At 47.1% G+C, this 24,271-nt stretch overlaps 1 protein-coding gene across 3 annotated transcripts; it reads right to left on the bottom strand.

The window, feature by feature from the left end:
• Positions 1–5,112: 5,112 nt before the first annotated feature.
• CKB (creatine kinase B) lies at positions 5,113–23,016 on the bottom strand. Of its 3 annotated transcripts, none has more exons than XM_081914371.1 (8): positions 22,861–23,016; positions 20,904–21,113; positions 18,251–18,405; positions 15,637–15,769; positions 14,005–14,176; positions 11,570–11,693; positions 10,126–10,315; positions 5,113–5,518 (listed from the first exon to the last, which is right to left on the bottom strand). In XM_081914371.1, the coding sequence occupies exons 2-8, from the start codon at positions 21,094–21,096 to the stop codon at positions 5,340–5,342; spliced, it is 1,146 nt and encodes a 381-aa protein (XP_081770497.1). In that variant the 5' UTR covers positions 21,097–21,113; positions 22,861–23,016; the 3' UTR covers positions 5,113–5,339. The 3 variants fall into 3 exon arrangements, with proteins under 3 accessions (XP_081770497.1, XP_081770499.1, XP_081770498.1); XM_081914373.1 differs by lacking the exon at positions 20,904–21,113 and adding an exon at positions 20,187–20,374 and having other exon boundaries at positions 22,861–23,007; XM_081914372.1 differs by having other exon boundaries at positions 20,904–21,109; positions 22,861–22,982.
• Positions 23,017–24,271: the final 1,255 nt, after the last annotated feature.

Here is a 24,271-nt window from a genome sequence, read left to right as displayed (position 1 = left end):
ACTGTGACAACTGAGCTGTCTGAGCTATCGCTGTCATCATCAGTACTACTGAACTCAATAAGATCAAACTCATCATCATCATCAGAATCAGCATCATCTCCTGTGGGAAATGTGTGAACAATCACTCTCTCCTGTTCAGGAGCACTCTCTAGAAATTTTGTGAGAATCACCTTTCCAGATTCAGACAAAATTACTCTGTAGAGACCCTTTTCATAACCCACAAAAATGCCTCTGGCATTCTTTACCCCACCTGGAGCTTCTGTTCTCACATGAGCCCCAAAAACCTTGAAATGGGCAACAGAAGGTTTTCTGTGGAACAGTTTCTCAAAAGGAGAACATCCCAACTCTTTTGAAAACTTTCTCAACCACGTGTAACAATATGACATCAGCGATTCAGCCCAGTACTCATGTGGCAGATGTGAACTTAGCAATTGCGCATGCATTCCCTTTTGCAATTCTTTGTTCACCCTAACACAAACACATTTGTTCCAAGCTTCTTCGGAACTAGCAATTTTGTGTCTTATCCCTTCCTTCTTCAGGAACCTCTGGAACTCCTGTAAAAGAAAAATTGGCTTCTCATCTGTGCAAAGACAATCTATGTCAGCATCATGCATATTTTTAACCTTGTCACAAAACTCTTTAAACCTTTCTAAGGCTTCTTTCGGTCTCTCCAAAAGATAAATCCAGACAAAACCTGTAAAAGAATCAACACATATTAGGTAATACTTTGCATTGCCTCTAGATGGTGCTAAAGGACCAATCACATCAGCATACACCCGCTGAAATGCCTTGTCGACCCTCGAGGTCACCTGCTTGGTGTTCTTCTTGGCTACACCTGTAAAAGAGATCATGTTAGAATCACAAGAATTACATTCCATGTAATCATTTTGATCAAAAGTCAACAAATACAGTCCATCTTTCTCTTTGGCAGAAAGATACAACTCTCCATCTTTGTAGATCTCGCAGTTCTGATCATCATAGGACAGTTTTAGTCCCTTCTTGGCAATCTGCGAAACGCTGAGCAGATTAAACTTCAACTCTGGAACCAAATAAACATTGTTTATAGTCAAGTTCAGACTTTTAAGATACACAGTTCCAATTCCGGTGCCTACCAGCTCTTGACCGTTGGCTAGTTGCACAGCGAAGCTTTGCTTCTTAAACGTAGAAAATAGTCCTCTGTGTCGACACATATTTTGCGTACATCCGGTGTCTAGGACAAAGAAATTTCCCGCTTCTGGTGTGGCTTTTAGCGACATCAAAGCCTTTGCAGTCTTTGCCTTTGGCTTGGTGTGATCTTTGTCTGACGCCTCAGACTTTGTGGAGCTTCCCTTGGCTCCTCTGTTCTGATGTGGCTTCTTGCAGTACCGCTGAAGATGCCCAGTCTGGTCACAATTGTAGCATCGGACAACGTTTAAAGCTACAGCGTCTCCTCCAGTAGCTTCAGCAGTGGGGGTGTCAGAACTCCGTTCTTTTCTCCCCCTGTCCTTGACTTCCAGGGCGGCAAGTCTGTCATGTTCACAAAGAACCACGGCAAAGACCCTCTCCGACGTTAGATCAGCTGCTGGGAGAGACCCCAGCTGACTGGCAACCGTTTTGTAAGTCCGATTCAGACTGTTGATCACCATGAAGCAAAACACTTCCTCCTGCAAACGGAAATTGCGTTCCACCATCTGTTGACGCAGAAATTTCATTTCCGTCAGGTGCGCTTGAACATCTCCATCAGGCGCAAGCCTCAGGTTGGTCAGCTTCTCAAAATACAGCAACGCTGAAGAACCTGCATCTCTCTGATGTGTCCTTCTCAGCGTGTCCCAAACATCTTTCGCATGGTCTAAAGCCTGTATATGTATCAGCTGCGAATCTGACACGCACAGAATTATAGCCGTTCTGGCCTTCACATCCTGTGACTCCCAAGCACGCGTTGGTGCTGCTGGAATGGGGTTCTCAATCACCCCAAACAGTCTCTGATTCTGCAGCAGGGCCTTCATCTTAATAGACCAAGATGCATAATGTCACTGGTCAGAAGGGGCGGAGAAGGCAAACCTCCCCCTTTTTGGCATCCATTTTGAGTCCTTGCATTGACTCTCAAACACAAGCCTCTAAAATCCAATAGCTGGCTTGTTTACACTCTTGCCACCTGGCAGCTCTCAACGCTGGCTGCGTTGGAAATTTCCAAGAGCTTTTCAGACTGTGTAGTCAAAACATTCCATTTTAACTTTCACTTCTCCTCTCTGAGGCACGGCCTTCACTGAAGGGCGTTGCTTAGCAACAGTGCATTCCATCCCTTGGACAGGATTAACCACAAGAATGTTTGGAATGCAGTTTCTCTTTTAACAGGAGCTGTTTTCCCATACACTGCTCCCCGTGAAGCAGAGAATAACTCAATCTGCGTTCACTCTTCTAAGCCCGAAAATCTCATACCTGGGCTCCGTTGCTTGACTTTCAGCTTCCTCTGGTCAGCTTCTGGCTGCAGAGAATCAGCTTTCTCACCTCAGGCTTCCATGGAGGCCACTTCTTGATGCAGAGGTCGATGAAAACAGCAACCGGCGTCTGCTACCAGTGTTAGAATTCTGCCCAATCAGAGGGATGTGCCAGTCTTCCAGGCACCGGCAGATATTCCTTGTGACCTCCCGGCTGTGCCACTCTGCTGATAAGCAGCCGAGGTCTCGGCGATTCTTCTCAGACTGTGAGAAAAACACACCGTTCTTCCTCTCTCCCCTTTGGTGTCCCCAGGGAGGGGAAAGAAGCAGACAGAAATCTATTTACATCTTTTATTCCTGTCTTTTACTTCAGTACAGAGAAAACATGTCTGCACTCATCAGCAGTTAGAATAAACTCCACCCATGTACTTCCAGCACAGGTCATATGACAAACCCACTGAGCTAACATCCGGTGCTCAGTACAGAATGGACTGCCCCTTTGTTCCCATGGCAACAGTCACAAACTTCCTGTTTGACTTTCCAGCCACAAGCAGCAGACTTGGCTGCTATAGCCTTTGCTTGCTGCCGCATTGCTGCTTTAGAATAACAAAACAAAGCCTTTGTTACCGCACGGAGTTGTTGCAGAAGAAGTGTACCAGATGACCTAGCACAATTTTGTCGAAAGAGAAGTTATAAATGGAGTTATAAATGGAGTCTACAGCTGTGAAAAATTCTGCCTTTCATTCTGATGAAGCATCAGTTGGGATGCAGCCCAGGAGATCTTGATATAATAATTTGAAGTGCTTGGAGAATTTGTTGTAACTGTTACACTCTCATATATATATATATATATATATTTAATCTGTATTTTCATTTGACACTCAATCTTGTTTTGTATACCTGAAGGTCACTTGCAGGATTGTAGAGTTAAAAGGAGATCTTATAGTCTAACCCTCCTGCTGAATGTAGGATGCAACTTTAGCATATGCCCAACCTCTACCTACCAGTAAATTCCTGTTTAGGTAGGAGAGCATGGCCCAAGGCAATCTGTTCCACTGTTTAAAAAGCTTCTCCAATGTCCTTGCAATTTCCACCCATTAGTTTTAGACCTCTGGAACCACAGGAGAACAAGCCTGACAGGCCCTTCAGGTATTTCAAGACACATGAACCCTCAAAGCCACTGTAGTCCACTCCTTACAGCCTTGGGACCAACACGGTAGAAACACAATGTTGAAATCTCTATGTAGCCATAGATTTGGGTGGTTTGCGGTCTGTTGCTACCCCTCAACTCAATCTACCTCAAAGGGATGTTGTATGAATAAAATGGCATGATGAAGGCCCTGCATGAAGGCAGAAGAAGAGACCATGAAAACCCTGGGCTTTTGGTCTCTGCCTGCATTTCTTAGCCATACCACACTGCCTTTGTGAAAGAGCAGAGCGCAAAATGTGGTCTGAAGCTCAACATCAAAAAAGCGAAGATCATGGCCACTGGGCCCATCACCTCCTGGCAAATACAAGGGGAAGAAATGGAGGTAGTGAGAGATTTTACTTTCTTGGGCTCCATGATCACTGCAGATGATGACAGCAGCCATGAAATTAAAAGACGCCTGCTTCTTGGGAGAAAAGCAAGGACAAACCTAGACAGCATCTTAAAAAGCAGAGATATCACCTTGCCAACAAAGGTCCGTATAGTAAAAGCTATGGTTTTCCCAGTAGTGATGTATGGAAGTGAGATCTGGACCATAAAGAAGGCTGGTTGCCAAAGAATTTGAATTATGGTGCTGGAGGAGAATCTTGAGAGTCCCTATCTGCAAGGATAGTGCGCACCCTGGAAATAATCTCTTTCAGCTTCTGTCTTCCGGAAGAAGGTACAGGGTTATAAAGACTGGGACTAGCTGCCTGAGAAACAGTTTCTATCCGAATGAGATTTTTGTTTTAAACGCAGTGTAAGGTAGTCTCTATGGGAGTACAGTGGTACCTCGGGTTAAGAACTTAATTCGTTCTGGAGGTCCATTCTTAACCTGAGGTACCACTTTAGCTAATGGGGCCTCCCGCTGCCGCTGCGCCACAATTTCTGTTCTCATCCTGAAGCAAAGTTCTTAACCTGAGGTAATATTTCTGGGTTAGCGGAGTCTGTAACCTGAAGTGTCTGTAACCTGAAGCATCTGTAACCCGAGGTACCACTGTACAGCTCATCTGGGGTTGCCTGCCATTCCTCATGCTGCAGTCAGTCTCCTTGACCATAGGGAACCAACTCCTAGGGGCTGTGGTGCTTTGACCCCCCACAATAAAATATTTGAGGGGACTGGGCCCCCACAAAGTTGATGGGCATTCCCATTCACTTTGTCATGTGATCAGTTATGCAGGCTGGGCCCCCACAATATTTTATTCAAGTTGGCACCCCTTCCCTTGACATCTGATGGGAGGGTGTTCAACTGGGAGGCATGCAAATCTTACATGTTTATTTATATAGGAAGATACATAAATATGGGGGTGAGAGAGAGTGTGTTCTGGGTATATGTCAATTCAGGATTTCATAATAGCCCTAGAATGATGTTGGTGAAGTAAGCTAGAGTCAAAGGATAAATTATCTTGTAATCTTAGTTCATCCCCAATTCCTCGTACCCCCTGAGGAGCCAGAAGCTTTGCTTAGCCACTAAATGCCCTTGAAAAACAGATGGCAACAAATCAATCATTTGTCAGGCCAAACAATGGTTTTTATTATTTCATTTTCTCCGTGACATTTCAGCCATCAAAAAAATAAACTCTAACACATATGGATGGAAGACTTTCTACAAGTGTTACTAAGTGGGAATTTCTCTTTCGACTCCAGGATTTTGATTGGAGCATCATTTTTTTTTAATTAATTATCCAATAAGTTAGGAAGAAGCATGGGGGAGAGCTGGGGTGTTAAAGTGCTTTTCATTTCTGAGCTGGGATGAGGTCGTCAATACACTGGCCTTTCTCAAGGCGCTTCTCCATTTCGATCAGGAGCTTCACCCCATCAACCACCATCTGTACCAGCTCCACCTCAGAGAACCCAAGGCGGTCGGCGTTGGAGACATCAAACACACCTCCCACAGCAGCCGTGTCAACTCCACCTGAGGAAAACCAAACAGGAAAAGGGGATCAAATTGAGGATCATCTACTTGACCATAGGGAGCCAAGAACTCTGCATAAAACCCAAGTTGGCCCTGCAGATAATAATAATAATTTATTATTTGTACTCCGTGCCCATCTGACCGGCTTGTCCCAGCCACTCTGGATGGCTTCCAACATACCGTATCTTTCTATGTATAAGATGAGCCCTATTTTTTTGAGCCCAAAATTAATAAATAATTGCAACATTCCTTGCATAAGACAACCCCCAATTTTAAACTTTTAAAAATGGGGGGAAATATAGTCTTATACAGGCGTCCGCAAACTAAAGCCTGCAGGCTGGATAAGGCCCGAGGGACTCATTTATCTGGCCCACAGTGACTCCCGCCGCCCGCTCTTACCAGCGCAGCTGCCCACTTCTGGGTTGGAGGAGCACCGGAAAAAAGCTTGTGCGCACAATAGCACAAGCTATTTCCGGTGCTCATCCGACCCGGAGGTGTGCTGGAAATAGCTTGTGCACACGCATATGGGCCCGCGCTCCCCTGCCCTCCGGCCTGCCGCACGATCGGTGCTGGAGACACCGGGCCGAGGCACAGTACGTTTGCTGACCCCTGGTCTTATACATGGGAAAATACAGTGTATAAAAAGATAACAGGACTGCCTTCAAATGTCTTCTAGAGGTTATCTAGTTCCTCATCTCCTTGACCATAGGGAGCCAACTCCTAGGGGCTGTGGAGGCTTTGGCCCCCACAATAAAATATTTGAGGGGCGCTGGGCCCCCTCAAAGTTGATGGGTATTCCCATTCAAATGGTGTGTTTGCACTTCATCATGTGATCAATTATGCAGGGCGGGGCTTACCTAGGCCACCACAATATTTTATTCAAGTTGTCACCTTGACATCTGATGGGAGGGTCTCAACAGGGCAGGTGCCACTACCGAGAAGGCCCTGTTGCCTGGTTCCCTGTAGTTTCGCTTCCCACAATGAGGGGGCTGCTATAAGGCGCACAGAGCTGGACCCACCACTCTCTAGGCTCCGTTTCCTTCAACCTTTTCTCACAGAATTTCTTTCCCATATGGCTGGCAGCCATCTTTGTTTCCCTCCTTTGCTACTGATCCAGCAAGGAGGAGTGAAGTCAATGAAGCATCAAAGTCCTTGTATTGATTTATAAAGCCCTGAACAACTTGGGTCCAGGGTAGCTCAGGGAGCACCTGAACCCTAATATCCAGTTTGGTCTCCCGAAACAGTCTGCAGGAGCCTTGCTGCCCATCTCCTGAGTTGGCGAGGGTCCTCTGACAGCAACAAGAGTCTTAAGTGTCACTGCTCCGCCCCGTGAAGTTTTCCCAAAGGAGATTCAAGAAGTGCCTTCTAATCGCACCTTTGAACACTTTCTGAAAATGTTTGCATGCTGCCAAAATTATGCCAACAATTAAGAAAATATCCTTCTGTAACTGCTGAACTCTGATTTAAATATTTTATATTGTTTCTACTGTATGGGTTTTTTTACGTACGATTGTTGTCAGCTGCTCTGATATTTATGAATTGTGGGATATGTGTGTGTATATATATGTATTCCTAAATAAACATGGCATCCCTTCTCCCAACAGTCTCTCCAGAAAGAAACCATCATCAATGGTGATGAATGACACGGAGACGCTAACGAGAATCGATAGATGATCTCTAGCCTCTTTCTCCTAATAAAAGTCAAGCGCCTCAGTAATGGTTGTTTTAGTACCATAACCAGGCCTGAAGCTAGACAGAAATGGGTCTGTTTTTAACTTTTTAATATTTTTTTGTTCTATGTTTTTATGTGTTGTTGTAAACCACTTTGATATTTTTATATATTAGCAGCACATAAAGGTTAGCCTGAAGGGATGAAAGACGTTCCCCACAGCCAGGCTAGTACAATAAAGCGAACAATGGGATCCAAATTTATGACTTATTTCATTGCTCCGGAGGTTGTATTGCTGTGTTATTTCTAATTATTTTGACTTATGAGGCTGGCTTTGGGGTGGTCCTTCAAATAAGGAGATATAAATTCCGAAACATGAGTAGCATGCTGCAGCTCTAAGAAATTTAGGAATACAGAGTCCATCTATGCCAGGCATGGCCAAACTTAGCCCTCCAGATGTTTTGGGACTACAATTCTCATCATCCCTGACCACTGAGGTTAAGGGGTGATATGATAGCCATGTTCAAATATATAAAAGGATGTCACATAGAGGGGGGAGAAAGGTTGTTTTCTGCTGCTCCAGAGAAACAGACACGGAGCAATGATTCCAAACTACAAGAAAGAAAATTCCACCTAAACATTAGGAAGAACTTCCTGACAGTAAGAGCTGTTCAACAGTGGAATTTGCTGCCAAGGAGTGTGGTGGAGTCTCCTTCTTTGGAGGTCTTTAAGCAGAGGCTCGACAACCATATGTCAGGAGTGCTCTGATGGTGTTTCCTGCTTGGCAGGGGGTTGGACTCAATGGCCCTTGTGGTCTCTTCCAACTCTATGATTCTATGACTGGTCCTGTTAACTAGGGATGATGGGAGTTGTAGTCCCAAAACATCTGGAGGGCCAGGTTTGGCCATGCCTGATCTATGCCTTCCTGCACCGAATCCTAAAACAGATTTTTCTCCACTACCTTGGTCTTTAGGAATCAGCCTCTTAGGTTTACAGGATGCCATTTGCAAATGGCTAACTAACATCACACATTTAACTCAACTTAATAACTGTTTTCTAGCATTGCCATACGTACGAGAAAACCAGGACATGCCCTCTTTTTGGGAGCCAACATGCTCATCCCAGCAGATTTTTTACATTTTAAAGGAAATGTCTGGATTTGGGGGGGTTCCTTAAATATTGGGGGGAGGCTGGGGGTCATGCACATGCTTTGGAGGGTGCTGTGCCCTGGAAGTGGAAGCACCACCACAGAGTGAGGCCGTCATAGCAAATATCAGGTAGGAGCTGGGATCCTGTGTATGCTCAGGCTGGCAGCAGCTCAGGCTTGCTCTGCACACCATGGCCACTGCCAACCCAAGCTGGGGAAAGAGGTGCATGAGTGTGGCTACGACCCCATGCACCTCTTTCTCGGGCTGGCAGCAACTCAAGCTCTCCTATTTTTTGCCCTTCAAGATATGGCAACCCTAGTGTTGTCCTGAGGAATTTCAAAGGGTGCCCCACCTTGGCTTCACTGCCTAATAGGCACCACTGCCTGACTATATACTTTTTTTTTAGCACTATCAAGAGCAGAAGTGGGGAAGGCCAGATGCAGCCTCCCTTCCACTGACTTGTCTGTCAACCAATGTTGCATTGCACCAGGTACTTTCAACTTCAAAGGTGCATGCCTGAATTCTTCCTTTCCATCGTTCTACCCGGACGCTGAGGTCCAGTGCCGAGGGCCTTCTGGCGGTTCCTTCACTGTGAGAAGCTAAGTTACAGGGAACCAGGCAGAGGGCCTTCTCGGTAGTGGCGTCTGCCCTGTGGAACGCCCTCCCAGCAGATGTCAAGGAAGTAAACTACCTGACATTTAGAAGACATCTGAAGGCAGCCCTGTTTAGGGAAGTTTTTAATGTGTGACATTTTAATGTATTTTTAATCTTTGTTGGAAGCCGCCCAGAGTGGCTGGGGAAACCCAGCCAGTTGGGCGGGCTACAAATAATAAATTATTATTATTTGAAATCAAACCATGGCTGGAAAGATTCCTGCGGAAAGCAGGAAGAGTGATGAATAGAAAGGAATTGGCTACACTCAACAGCTCCTGAATAGCTCCAATCCCAGCAGGGCTCGCTTTTGGTGCTGAAGGCACCAAAAGGAACAATCCGGAATGGACTCCAAGGCTCCTTTGCAACCACAGCCTTGCCATGTGTTCTCGGCTGCAGCTGTGGGTTTGCAGGCTGATTCAGCACCCCAGCAAGCATAATTTGCCTGAAGGTTCCCTGTGCCTGACCTAGAGCCTAACAGCTGGACCTGAGGGTTTTTTGTGTTTTAATATTTTGTTGCAAGCCACCCAGAGTGGCTGAAGCAACACAGTCAGATGGGTGGCATATAAATAAAGTTATTGTCATCACCTTATCTTCCCCCTGTATGCCAAATCAGGGCTCTCTCCCCCCCCCCCCTCAAAAAAAACCCTGCACACGATTCTCCAGCTCCAACTGCATGAAGTGGGTTCAGTGCTTTGACTGGCTGCCCTCAGGGTTATATCAGGCAGTGGCGTAGCGTGTGTTGTCAGCACCCTGGGCAAGGCAAGTAATTTGCGCCCCCTAACCCGTGGATTTGCGCCCCCTAACCCATGGATTTGCGCCCCCTAACCCATGGATTTGCGCCCCCTAACCCTAACCCCCAGATGTTGTGCCCGGTGCGGCCGGCCCCCCCTGCACCCCCCACGCTACGCCACTGATATCAGGGCCATTCCAAAGTGCTGGATCCGGCCACCAAATCGAGAGAATGGTCGTGCAAAGCCCTAATTATCAACGTTCGTTTTTTTAAAATGCCTGCTGTGATCATTTCGCAAATTTTGATGGCTTGGTCTGTGGGACAGCCTGAGTACCGCTTGCTCTTGCCAAAAGAGCAAGGAGTAAATTTGATACAAAGCCCCGAGTCCAGGCTTTGGGTTCCTCACCTGTGCCCCGTTTCTGCAGCCTCAGCTTCTTGAGGATGTCGCCAAATTTCTCGTGCTTGCCAAGGTGGGGTAACTTAATGTGCACTCCGGCACGGAGCCCTGTCCCGAGGTTGGATGGACAGGTCAGGATGTAGCCCAGGTGAGGGTTCCACATGAATTCGTAGTTTTTGGATTTGAAGAGGTTTTCAATCTACGTGGGGAAATAGACAGGCCGTTATGAAGTAACGCCTCCCTCTCTCAAGATTAAGGAGCTACAAGGCCTCTTCATGGCTATAATTGCAGTGTGGTAGAAGTCAGTTGGCTGCAGCAGTTAGAGTATTGGGCTAGAGACCTGCGAGATCAGGGTTCAAATCCTCCCTCAGCCAAGAAGCCAGCCACAGTCTCTCAACCTGACCTAATGGTCTGTGTAGTTGCGATGATAAAAGGGAGATGAAACCAGGAGCTTATGCAGTGGCTGGGCCCAAAGCTCACCCAGTGAGCTTCATGGCTAAGTGGGGTTTTGAACCCTGGTCTCCTAGCACTCTAACCACTACACATGGCCTCACAGCCTTGAGGCTTAATGCAGTCCTTCAGGAGTATGTCCTCAGAAGGCAAAAAAATGCCTCTTGCCTGCCAGCATGAAGAGGTGGAAGAGCATGAAAACTTCTGGCTTTGTTACTGCAAACTGCACCTGTTTCCCTGCCAACTTTTGCAGCTGGCTCCCTTCACCACAAGCGTGTGGCCCCTGGAAGGTTGATTGTGAAGGAAAGTGGCCCTCAGGCTGAGACAGGTTCCCCATTCAATATGTAGCTACTGCCTCACACTCGACTAACTCTTTTCTTAGAGGCAGGGCCCAAATACCCAGATGATTAATGCAAGATTTGGAAACACAGAAGAGAAGCCTGCCTTCTTACCCCTTTCAGAGGGGTACACCTTAGGAACAGATTACAAAAGCCTTCCACTACGGATGTGCCTTAGAGCATCTATTCGAGCCTACCAGGTTGCTGGGTACATGCAGGCAACCGCAAAGAGCACCGTGTTTCCATCTGAAGAGGACAGCTTTAAGCATGCAGGGTTGCCTGCATTCCAGTGCTCTCCAGAAATTTCAGAGACAGGCCTTCTCCCTGGGAGCACATGGCCAAGGTCAATTGCCCGAGACTTCTCATACTTCTCCAGATACGAAGGTAAGAAGCACTCCAGCGCAGGCACAAGGGCTCTGTTGCCAGGACGCAGCTGCATTCTCTTCTCACTGCGCCACCACCTCTGCCTGAACTGGGAATTCGCAAAGCCACACTCTGCTGCATTGAGTTTAGAGCCGACACTTAGGTCAGCACTTTTGAGCTCTGCAGAGAAGGTTGCACCACATCAAAACACGAACACACACACAGGGAGGGAGGGAGGGAGGGAGGGAGGGAGGGAGGGAGGGGGGGGACTTTCACTTGCGTTGACACACACTTATATTTACCTGCGTTAGCCCAGTACAGAAGCGGGTGAAAACTTCCTTCATATTTCCACCTTTCTGCATAGAAATAACTCTAAGGTGATCTTCCTCATTGATCCACACAAGGAATGTCTTGTTGTCATTGTGCCTGAAGGACACAAAGCAGGGACGGTGTTGAGAGCTGTTCCTTTAACCTTTCCTTAAGCCATAGATCTAAGTTAAGCTAGCCACATTTTTAAACCTTGCTCCATCAGTAGTTGTAGCTTTTGAGATATCTTCCACAGACGCTTTCTGTGCCCACGGTGACTTTGCAGAAGCCCAGCCCCCTCTCAGATGGCCATCAAAACTACCCTAGGGCATTTTGAGCTTTCTGCCTTCAACCAAATGTTATGCACACTGCAAATTGACTATTTTAGCTTTCAGCTGAAATGTAGGGATCCATCTGGTAAAGACTTTTGGGTTTCTAAAACAGCAACAACTCAGGGTCTTGCAGTGGGTAACACAATGCACTCAAAACCTGGAGATCTGCATTCGGATCCCAAAAAGGGAGCCCTGGCAAATTGCCATTTCTCAGCCTATTCTACTTTGGTTTGTTGGAAAGATAAAATGGGATTGGACCGAGATCCTGAGTTTGATCCCATTGGCAGGTGGATCCCACAACTGGAATTCTGCTAACTTATCATTCCCACCAGTAGAAGACTGTGGGGGGAAGCAACTATCAAGATCTCCCCTTGTCCCTAGAGTTTATTGTGTGTCCCACCCCCCCAAAAAACCCCTGCTCTAGAGATTTGGGAGCACAGCATGAGCTGCAGTGCAGTGAGGTAAATTAGTGGAAATTCTGCCAGTAGGAACATCTACTGGATTTATCTTTTTTCTTAATTCATTTCTTTTTTTACTACTTTAATATTTTTATCTCTAATTTCCCCCCCTTTGTTTTTGCTGCAACTTTACTCTGTTTCTTTGTGTTGTTGTTTTGTTATTGTCTCCTCAGTGTTTAAGGGACGCGGGTGGCGCTGTGGGTTAAACAACAGAGCCTAGGACTTGCCAATCAGAAGGTTGGCAGTTCAAATCCCCGCCACAGTGTGAGCTCCCATTGCTCGGTCCCTGCTCCTGCCAACCTAGCAGTTTGAAAGCACGTCAAAGTGCAAGTAGATAAATAGGTACCACTCTGGCAGGAAGGTAAACGGCGTTTCCATGTGCTGCTCTGGTTTGCCAGAATCGGCTTAGTCATGCTGGCCACATGACCCGGAAGCTGTGCACCGGCTCCCTCGGCCAATAAAGCGAGATGAGCGCTGCAATCCCAGAGTCGGCCACTACTGGACTAATGGTCAGGGGTCCCTTTACCCTTTACTCAGTATTTATGAGAGGTTTTGCATACAGATGAAGGTGAGGGACGCTTGGAGAAGGACCCTGTGTGAGAGGCAGGATGGGAGGTGAAAGGGAAGCTGGGAGGGTTCACCATTTTCGGTGTGGGACAAGTTAAAATCTACCTGTGAGAGAGGACTTTGCATTCTTCTCCGTCTCTTGTTTAGATCAGTTGGTTTTTTACTGTATTGTATTATGAAAGGTTGTAATAAAATCTTACTGAAAGATTTTCAGTGCCTGCAATAGTCACTGGCATTCTGCTTTTAAAATCCTCAATTCCTAGCTCTGATCTTCACTTTGGGACAAGTTCAGACTGCCATATATTCTTGCCAAGACATGGCTGTGCCATTTAAAGCTCTCATCCTCTTATGTATAGCAACCCTAAATCATACCGGAGGGGGATGCCCACGTCTATAATCCAGGCTGCTTGGAGAAGTGAGCAATGCTGGATTTATTTGCATAGAAGGGATTCATTCCCATCCCAGAACCGGCACTCCCTGGCGCATGACTTGGCTTGCTCCCAAGACAAAATTCACACACTACAACTGAATATCAGAGCAATCTAGGGAACGCTTCATGTTGCCTTTATTCTTTGAGGCCAAGCTAAGATCCTGGAAGAGGATATCATTGCTTTGGGAACAGCTGCTCGATAATAGGTCGTGAAACTGTTTTATCAGAAGAGCAGTCGATATCAACACCTCCCTTGGAATCAGCCTCATGGCTCCAGGTGAGTTTAGTTACAGGATGGTGGCTAACCTGTGGCCCTCTAGAAGTTGCTAAAATTCCCATCAGCCCTGGTCAGCATGCCCAGTGGTCAGAGTTGTTGTCCAAAACATCTGGAGGACACCAGGTTGACAAAGGTTGCCCCCTAAGGCCATTTTACACTGGAAGCAATTGCTTTTTAATCATGGCTCAAAAGGTCTTAATTCTCCTATTTACTGACCAGGGCTTGTTCTTCCTGTCTGTTGAAAACATGCAAGACCAGAATCTACCTACACATATTTGGTGCTGCCAGCCAAGTCAATATTAGCAATCCCCCATTTCTTTCCTTCCATCATTTTTTTAAAGGGTTGCCTCTACTGGGCGTTACTCACCAGATGCCCCGGCCATCAGGCCAGTCGCGTGCCATTCCGGAGGCTAAGAGCAGAGGAGAGACCGGCTTGTCAAAGAGGAAGTGGTCATCAATGAGCTGCTGCTGTTCCGCATCCGTCATGTTTTTCAGAGCATAGTACCTCCCGTTCAGGTCCCCTTCCAGGCTAGCCAAAGCTGGAAAAAGCAAGAGAGAGGCTTGCAGAATTACTGCTGCAGTTTTTTTGTTGTTGTTTTTTAAAAATGAGTTAACACGTTGTTAAGTTGTGGGTGAACATATCAGACAATATAGCGATTCTTCAAACAGCTCTTGTTTATTCACAGGCCAGAACAGAACAGAACTGAAGGGTTCAGTCAGCCTGCTTATATAGAACTCCAGTACAACGTAACTGTAACATCTTTCTGTAACTATCCAATCATTGAACGTCACTTTCGATCCCTTATTTGCATATGTGGACCTGAACTATCTACAGTATCCCCCTGCTGGCCCAGGGTGAGAACTTCAGTACATAACACACGTCACAATCTCTAAGGGAATTCAAACAACGTTCTTATTTCAATTATACAAGTGCGCATCATAAAGGAAGCTAGGACCCGAACCAATGGCTTCAATTTACAAAAAAAGAGATCCCAAATAAACATCAGGAAGAACTTTCTGATAGTAAGAGCTGTTCGACAGCGGAACAGTCTCCCTTGGGAGGTTACAGACTCTCCTTCCTTGGAGGTTTTTAAGCAGAGGTTGGATGGCCATCTGTTGTAAATGCTTATCCAAGATTCCTGCATTGCAGGGGGGTTGGTCTAGATGACCCCTGGGTCCCAAAGCTAAGATTCGATTCATGTGGCTCCCCTCCCCCATCCTGCAAACTGCTGTTTGTCTAAGGTGCTGATCATTGTAGCTCCGCTAAACTGCAATTCCGAGGATTCTTTGAGTGAAGTCATGTGCTTCAAATGCATGCCGCAGACATGACCTCAGCATACCAAGATGGCAGCAAATCCAAGCTTAGCATGGCAACTCAGGTGTGCTTATATATAATTGTTTAATTCTCCACCGGCTTAGCTGGCAATTTCCCCAGGTAGTCGGGGATGGGGGAAGAGAAAATGAGGAATCCGAGCCCACTATTCTCAACCCTTTTGTTGCCCTATTAAGTTGTCGCATATCAAGGAGCAACGCTTGCTTATCTGCGCTCAGGTATGCTTTTCCATACCTGGGAGGAGCTAAGGCTTATTATGCAAGCATGGGAAAGAACACAGAACTCCTCCAGCTTCCTACCACAGGTGTGGCTTGTCTGGCTGTGTGCCTTTATTGCACAATAAACTTCCTCTTCCACATTTCACCTTTTGGAGACAACAATGCAGTCCTTTTTGTCTTTTAAAGAGGTGCTATGGAACAGAGGTGCCAGCTTCCCAAATGCTGCCAAGAACCTAAGCGGGGGGGGGGGTGAACCCAGAGAGGATTCAGTCCCAAGCGCCTTGTTTAACTGGAACCCGCATATCATCTTATACAAGGCTTGAATGATTCATGCTTTTTGCATTCTTCCTCATCCCACGTGATCAGGTTACGTTCAGGGCTACGGGCTAGAGTCTCTGCTCGCTGCTTTTTTTTTTTTTTGCAGCATGCAAATGCCAGAACCTTTTACCTTCCACGGACAGCTTCTCGATAGCACGCCTCTCTCCTCGGCTGCAATGAGGTGGCAGGCAAAAGCCACGGATGCTCCTACCAGTTCGGACACGTGAGCTCAGGACGTAGTTGGGATCCAGGTCGTCGCCACCCTGCAAGATACAGGAAGGAACGTCTTAGAACCAACCCCGGCGCAACCGCAGACGATCTATCAGGCTGTCCTGCCCAGCATTTAATGAGTGCAACAACCCGGGAATTAAAACACTAGTCATTCGGCGAAGCTTCTGCACTGAAACTTTAATGGCCTGCCTCACAGCCATGCATTATAGATGGTGCAGATGCATTTCCCAGCCAGCAGATCACAAGTTCTCAGCTGCCACAATATATATATATATTGTAGAGTTAGAAGGGACGCTGAGGATCATTCTAGTCTAACCTCCAGCAATGCAGGAATAAAGACACAATTGTCCCATGTGGGGATCAAACCTGCAACCTTGGCGTTATCAGCACCATGCTCTAGCCAACTGAGCTATCCAGACGATGGTGCAGCCAATTTATGATAAGGTCCTATTTCTCCTGTTAAGCTTTCCCTTCAGACATTTCAAGCACAGACAGCATCTAGATCAGGGTTTCCCAAACTTGAGTCTCCAGCTGTTTTGGGACTACAGTTCCCATCATCCCCCACCACTGGGTCCTTCTAGCTAGGGATGATGGGAGTTGTAGTCCCACAACAGCTAGAAACCCAAGTTTGGGAAACCCTGATCTAAATTAAAAGCGCTGGTCCTGAAGTTCTGCAGAAAGCAGCATTTTGTCATCCACACGCAGAGAAGTGCAACGTAATCCCTGAAGGGGAGAAGTCATAGTTACATGGCTCGTGTCCATATTAAGAGGCAGGACTTTGGCCATAAATGGCAGACTTGCTAAAGAGAATGCTCTTGGGGTTACTATATTAATAAGGCAGTTTGCTGCTATGATGATGATGATGATGATGATACACAAGATCACAGGGTGGTTCACATGATAATATACAAGTTTCAGTTCCATCGTTGGTATTGTTGACACACCAACTGACAGAAATTCCAGGTTTTGAGATCTCTCCCAGCCCTACCTAGAGGTGCTGGGGATTCCACCTGGAGCCTTCTGCATTCAAGGCATGTGCCCTGCCCCTGCTCCACAACCCTCCCGATTGTTGGATGTGGTCAAGGAGGAAAAGTGGCAAGATTCAGTTTGTCCATGAGACCAGGCCACCTAGCAATCCTGGGAAGCGGCTACAATTTAAACTAAACAAGCTCTGGCCACATCGACACCATCCCTTCCAACCAAATTCATCCCACTTCAACAGCCATGATTTCCCCTCTTCAACCTTATTACTCACAGAGTAACAATTCTCAGCACCTTTAACAAACTCCAGTTCCCTGGATTCGTTGGGGAAAGCCTTGACTGTTGAAGTGGTATAAATGTGTTTTTTATATATATATGGTGTGGACAGGACCGTAGATTTAGTGTGCGGGTGTTTATGTGCGCACACAGAACATTAAACAGGAAAGAAGTTACCTTCCAAACACAGAGAAAGACTGCTTGCTGGTCAAATCCAGCCAGTAGCTCACTCAGGTTAGGACTTGGGGGCTGAGATCCCAGGCCCCACACAGCAGAATGAGACCCCCCAGCACAGCAAGTCAAGCCTACCGCATTTGGAAGTAACACAGCTTACCAGAGGGGGGCCCCATAAGCTCATTACATCTAAAAGTCCAAGATTACCTAATGGCACCACTAAAACCAACAGCCATCAACGTGATCTAGAGCTCATTCAATCCCAGTATCTCTGGCTGTCTGAATGGATCAGTGCTACTCAACATGTGTGTGGGAGGAAGATCCAAGGACAATCTATTATATTTTGGGAATGATTCCTAATCATACGTAGCCGCATTGTTTTATACTTCCTGGATGTCCTGTAATCATGTTATAAAATAGTTGTGTTCCGTGCCATAAATCAAGCACTGCTAAGAGTTGTTCCTTTTCGTTTTCCAACAAAAAAATAATGGTGTGGCATGAGCAAATTTTTCTTCTGGAAGTGTGGCCCAGAGAAAAAAGTCTGAGAACCACAGGTATAGACAGATCGGTTTTCTCAGCCACATGTAGCAATATCAGTTTTATGCAGACGATCAAAATATTGCTGGCTACTCTATTCCTTTCTGGTGGCAAGAGCTCTTTGACATTGGAACTGTCTCCCTTGGGAGGTGATGGACTCTCCTTCCTTGGAGGTTTGTAAGCAGAGGTTGGATGGACATCTGTCGTGGATGCTTTCGTTAAAATCCCTCCATTGCAGGAGGTTGGCCCCCGGTGTCCCTTCCCCAACTCTACAAGTCTGAGTCTACTATTCTTCCAGCAGGAGCAGTTGTCCTAGTCAACCCGTGGAAATATCAAGGTCAAACTAAGGATGCCTTCAAGGAAGCCTGTTTCGCTTTTGCAAGAGGCGGCGCCTAGGCAGGGTGTAACATTTGGCAAGTACCTATGATATTGTCTCAGACCAAGGGAGCTTTTGCCTCCCCCCCTTCAGATGTACTGAAGTCCTGTCAGCCCTGTAAGGTCAATTTAAAATGCAATTCCAACAAACCTAAAGAGGTTTTTCCTACCTGCAAGTTATCGGCATTCAGGTCCGTCTTGTGCTGGTCTGTAGGCTTGTAGCCTCCATGTCGGTCTTCAATAATGGGGTCAAAGAGTTCCTTATACACGTCGTAGCAATCCTCATCACCGGCCACACATCCTACTGTCATAATGTAGGGGTGCCCTACAGAGGTCAAGAAGCCAGAAAAGCCAACGTTTGGGTGGTGCTCGAGTCTAGTTCCAAGATACCAACAGGTTCATGCACTCAAGTCATCAGGAAGAACAAAAACAGATTTTGTATGCCATTCACTTTATAAGGTATAAGTAAAGCATGTTTCACTGTGGTGTAAAGGCCGAAGCCCGATTCAATCAATTTTGCAGTTTGCAGACAAATGCATATGACCATCCGGAACACCAGCTTACATCAACAACAAAAATGCAATATTTTTAGAAAGCTAGTTTTAGCAAAGGTGCCTGGATCACTGTCCCCATTCAACATTATGAAATCCCGAAACTAGACTTGGATGGTCACAATTAACTGGTTTTTGTTCACTGATATTACAAAGGGTTTCTAGCTTTGGGGCACTGCCTAGTATGGAGAAAGAGCCTGGCAGATTACTGACAATGGGCAATTATCCATCGTCATTCATATTCTGAGTAGACCCATTGAAACCAAAGGACTAAAGTTGATTGATTTCAATTGCATCTATTCCACGTAAGAATATAATCACCCAATGGAAGGTTACAGCTTGGCAAGCCCCATACTGGCCTCTTCAAAGAGTCTGGCCACCATTTCTCATTTACAGGGCTTTGTATTTTCAGCATCAACATTAAAATTCTGACCCAGTTAATCAAGATTCTGAAGCTAGTACGCATGATGCAATTTGAGGGGGAGGGAGAACCGTCTTCCTGCATAACTCTAGTTATTTTTTCATTTCCTTTTTGCACCATTTAATATTGCAGGAACAAGGAGTTATGAAGAAGCTTCACACTCAAACCTCTGGAATTTTATCAAGAGAATCCTTTGGCTTCTGAAGTTTCAGCAGTAAGGACTGCAAACATTTTCTCTCCATCAGCCAGCCAAGTTTCCCAGGAAACCAAGTTCTGCACCCAGTGCTAAATCCTGTGATTCACATAATCATGGCATACATTCTAGCTTCATGCTGTGTGTGTTTATGCTGTCTGGGGGTGTGCCATCCATCCTTTAAGGAACTAGTTTCCAATGGAGCTAACCAAAGTATGTATTGCCTGGAACCAATATAGGACCATGAAGGCCAAAAAAACCTTGTTCGAAAATGTCATACTGCTTAGATGATGCAATCGCTATTATACAAAGCTTCACACAGTTCAGGAGCCTGTCCAGTTGTTAACACAGATTCCCCCCCCCCAAAAAAAAGATGACAAACCTAGAGGCCACCTAGTCTAGCATCCTGTCTCCAACCTAGCTGCCCAGACATCCGAGAAACTTACAAGCAGGACGTCAAGAGAGCAGCCCTCGGGCAAATGTCTGGTACTCCAAGGTATACCTTGGGCGGGGAGGGAGAGTTTTTAAGGGAAACCCAAAAGCACGAGAGCAACATTGCTCTCCTGCTGCCATTCCCCAGCAACCAATATTCAGAGAACTCCAGCTCTGATCCTGTACATATAGATATCGTGACTGGTAACCACGTTCCTGTCTTTTCCTAATCTCCTTTTAAAGCCATTAAGGTTAATGGCACAGGGCACTGTTTCCAAATTAGGAAGTGGGGGGTGGGGGAAAAGCAAGCCTTAAGAAACTCCATCACAAATTATGAGCTCGGCTCAGTTGCGTAACTTGTTTCATTGGAACCACACTTCTCGTAAAATTGCTGGAACGTTTCCGCAATCACAGCTACGGCTTGAGACACAAACACACACACAGGGGTCAATGCCAGCCTAAGCAAAAAGCCACCGGTCCAGAGAGGAATCTCAATCAAGGCTTTTTACCAGGATTATCAACCCCAGTCTGAATGACATCATCCACGGTGCAGCCGCTAGAGGTTACTTTTTCTCTCAGTTTCTGGTACAATTCCGGGGTTAGGACCTTGGCCATATGATTGTTGTGGACGCTCAGGTCTGGGTATTCCTCATCCGCAGGCAGCTTCTGGTTATTAAAGAGGGCCATTTTATCCTTGCTAGAGAGAGAAGGTGTGACAAAAACAAAACAAAACGCAAACACGGCAGCATTAAGACAGACAGCAAAAAAGGTCACCAAGATCTGCTCCCCTTTTATTTGCCAAAGAAGTGCCACGGAAGACAACCAAGGAAGGGAATTTATATATATATATATATATATATATATATATATATATATATATATATATATAACACAGCCTCAGTTTTAAGAACTTGGGTTAAAAAGAAAAATTCTTCTTGTGCAGCAGTTTGCATATTTAGCAGGGTATTTACATAGGGATTTGCTGGGAGACCATGGAGGCCATTGCATGTAATGACCGGATTTATATTCCTTGAATAAAGCCACCTTCAAGGTTTTGGGTGGTCAAGGGCTTTTGCACCAATACGCAAGGCTTTTTAAAGTAGCCAGGCCTTTTGGAGGCTTCAAGGTTGAATCCCCTTCCAGATGCCATTTCAAAGCAGCACTTCCTCGTTAACGGAGGGAGAACAGATCCGGATCAAAGCAGGTGTCCATTATTATTTTTTTACCTGGGTTGTCCACCCCAGTTTGAATCACATCATCCACGGTGCAGCCGCTAGCAGTCTTTTTGTCCCTCAGCTTGGCATACAATTCCAAGGTCAACACTTTAGCCATATGGTTGTTGTGGACACTCAGATCGGGATATTCATCCTCCGCAGAGTACTTGCACTTCAGGAGGTTGTGGCTGTTTGAGAATGGCATGGCTGGCACCTGACTGGCTAGGGGAGAAGAAGAAGAGAGCGTGTTGCCGTCACCTCGCCTCTTCCCGCAGGGCACTGGCTTAGCAGTCGCTCTCCGGAAGGAGGCTGGGCCACGGAGCAAGGTCACCTTGCCGCCTGCCCTACCTGCCCATTCAAACACCCTGCCTGCCTGGCACCTGCCCTCCTGGAGGAATGCCAGGGACTTGGCAAACATGGCTCAGTCCCGTGCCCCCGTCCCCGGCTCCCTCTCCGGCTGGCACAGGGCGCCTCCGGGGCCAGCGCAAGAGAGGGGAAGCCGTCGCTAAGAGATTTGCCCAAGGTCAAGGCGCTGCATCGGTGGCAGCGCCAGGAATAGAAAACAAGCCGCCCAAGCGCTTCCTCCAGGAGCTTTTAAAGAGCTTGGCTACCGAGCGCCTCCCTTCCTTTCCTCGGTCCCAAGGGGTGACCTTCAAGGCCGGGGAGGAGGAGATTTCTTTTGCAGCGAGGCAGAAGAGGCAAGCTCCACGCTAGCAAAATTACGCGCGCACTAAAGGGTGCCTAGTTTTGCTTGCAGAGAGAGGGAGAGACTTGCAAAGCGAGCGAGAGCAGCCCAGCCTCTCCGTGCGCCCCAGGCCCCGGCTCGCCTCTCTTTTGCAAGAGTAGAAAAGCCGGTCCGGGATGCGCAGCGCTTGGCGCACGGCAAGCCAGCAAGGCGGGAAAGGGGGCGAGGAAGCTGGAAATCCGGCCGACGCTTCTCGGCCGCGCGCTAGGAAGCGCTTTGGCGAGGAGCAGGTGGCACGGACTGCCTGCTGCTGGTGCATCTCGGAGGGCGCAGGGAAGCCGAGCAGGCAGGGCGCGGGCTCGAGGCGTCCAGAGCGCACGGCCGCGCTCTCGCCGCCCCGCCCCGCCCGCCCGCCGCGATGCACCCGGCTCCTTCTGCCTTGCTCGAAGCTCGAGGGCAGCCCGGAGAACCGCGGACCCAAGGCGAGCCGAGACCCGCGTTTTGGAGAGGGGCGGCTGGCTGGCTGCAGTTCGTAAGTCGGCAGCGCCACGGCTCGCGGGAGGAAGACGCGGCGAGCGCGCCCAGATTCCTGGGGCTTCTCCGCAGCGCCTCTTTCTCTCTCTCCACTCTCAAGGGGGGCAGTTCGGCTCCGCAGGACCGATCCGGATATTTTCTAATATCCCCCTTTTAAAAAAAAAGTCCTCATTCGCTACAAGGGCTCTCTTTCTTCTCCTCTCGATCGCTTAGCTCGAGAGGAAAATAATGGAAAATGAAACAGTCCCCATTATATAACGCATTCCTCTGCCTGCTTTGGAGACCTCGGCGAGGGATGAATGGATGCGAACACCCTGCTAAATATCAGCTGAGCCGGACTGAGGCGTCCTAGCAATAGACCTGCAGCAGAAGAATTTTTTTTTTAAGCGAGGCATCCAATGTTTGAAGCATCTCTCTGTTTCTTGGTTATGGTTATAGCTCTGAGCTGCGTCCTCTCCCCCACCCCGCGCCTTGGAATAAAATCTAGCATCTTCGTTCCCTTCCAAGCCCAAGAAGCGTACAAACACGCATCTTGGAGCAACCCCACCCCCCGCCAAAAAAAGGGGGAAAGCTCTCTTTATCCCTATGCAATTTCTTGGCTGCTTTTCCCTAAAAAGGAAAACAACAGCCGCCGCCACCACCCGATCTCCTTTTCCTCCCAGCCTGCATCTCTAATCGGAGTCTCATTCCATTGCTAAAGAGGACCGCAGCTGCTGCTGCTGCTGCTCCGCCTGGTCTCCAAAAACTTACCGAGGGCTTCAAAGACGAGAAAAGGCAAAGCGCTTGTTCCCTTTGCCTCTTACAACCCTACAGCTCTCCCAGAAAGACCTGCCGGGAATGGAACCTGGCCCCCACCTTCCCATCACTTTTATAGATACCCAGAGCACGCTGCCTATTGGCTAGTATTTATATTCCATTCATTCCATTGGATCCCGGCTCTCGAGGAGGGGTGAGCTCACTCCGTCTTTTCTTGCCTATTATCGCTCCCCAGTTTGCTGTCCAGCCTCCCCAGTCAGATTGGGGAGGCGGGGGTGGGGGAGGGGCGGAGGTTGAAAGAGAAAGTGATGGAGCCCCGGACTTTAAAACTCTCTGACAGGCTAAAGCAAAAGACCTTCAGAGCAAAGGAAAGTTCCTCGGGGACATGGGCTGAGGATATGGGATTCAGGCTGCAGTCCTATATACCCTTGACTTTGGAGGACGGCGTCCCCGTCCCCACCCGAAAAGCAGGGCGGGAAAAAAGGATGTAAATAAAGTTTAATGCATCACTGAGAGTAAGCCCAGCTGGATGCAATGGGACTTGCATCTGAGTAAACTTGCAGCATCATTGGACGTCACAAATGTATTTTCTTAATACTGCTTAATATTCTGTTGCCAGGTACATTCGCTACAAGGGCTCTCTTTCTGTGCCAAGGTTTTCAAATTCCCAGCTCTTTGGGGGAACGTGACGACATATATATATTTAATGCACTGAAATACAAACAAGATCTGTCAGGGATCTGTTGCTGGCCAGACCTGAGAGTCATGTGAGCAATTTGCTGCCTTTCTCTGTAAACTTCTCAGAAGTTACCGAGAATGCTCTGGGCTGCAAACCCGACTGCATTGTGCCTCTGCCTGGCATTTGCAGGCTAAGCCTGCATAAGTCTACTTAGGAGTAAGTGCCACACCAATTTCCATAGGGCTTATGACCAGGACAGTCCTTATGCATAGGACTGCAGCTTTTAAATCTACCAAAGAAAGAGGTTTTTTTTTAATTTACTTTTTTTACAATATGATTCAAAAGCTGGTTTAATTTTTTATTTGTTGATGCTCATCACAGAATTGCGTGAGAAATGCAGAAATGCATCTTATTTGCGTTCTCTTTCGGTTCTGGTGTGGTGTGTGAGCCGATGAGACATTTCCTGTGTCTTTAAGGGTTTGGACAGAAAGTGAAATTCCCCCAGATGCAGCGAGATGTGGTTGAGGACTCCGATCTTGAAGGGCAGAAAGAATTTCAGCAGGTGCAGCTGAGGCCTGGTCAGCAAATAATCTTTAACAGGGGCCTTATTGGGAAAGAACTCTTTAAGACAAAGGATTTTTTAACCCCTTCCATTCTGTGTGAAAAGCAACCTTCAGTAGGAATCTTCCTTTCTCTACAATACATCAACTGACAATATTTCTTTTG

This window comes from Podarcis melisellensis (assembly GCF_964234715.1).
Source record: "Podarcis melisellensis genome assembly, chromosome: 1".
Lineage (NCBI taxonomy): Eukaryota > Metazoa > Chordata > Lepidosauria > Squamata > Lacertidae > Podarcis > Podarcis melisellensis.
Note: the sequence above shows the minus strand (reverse complement) of the source record. Positions and strands in the feature narration are given on the sequence as shown.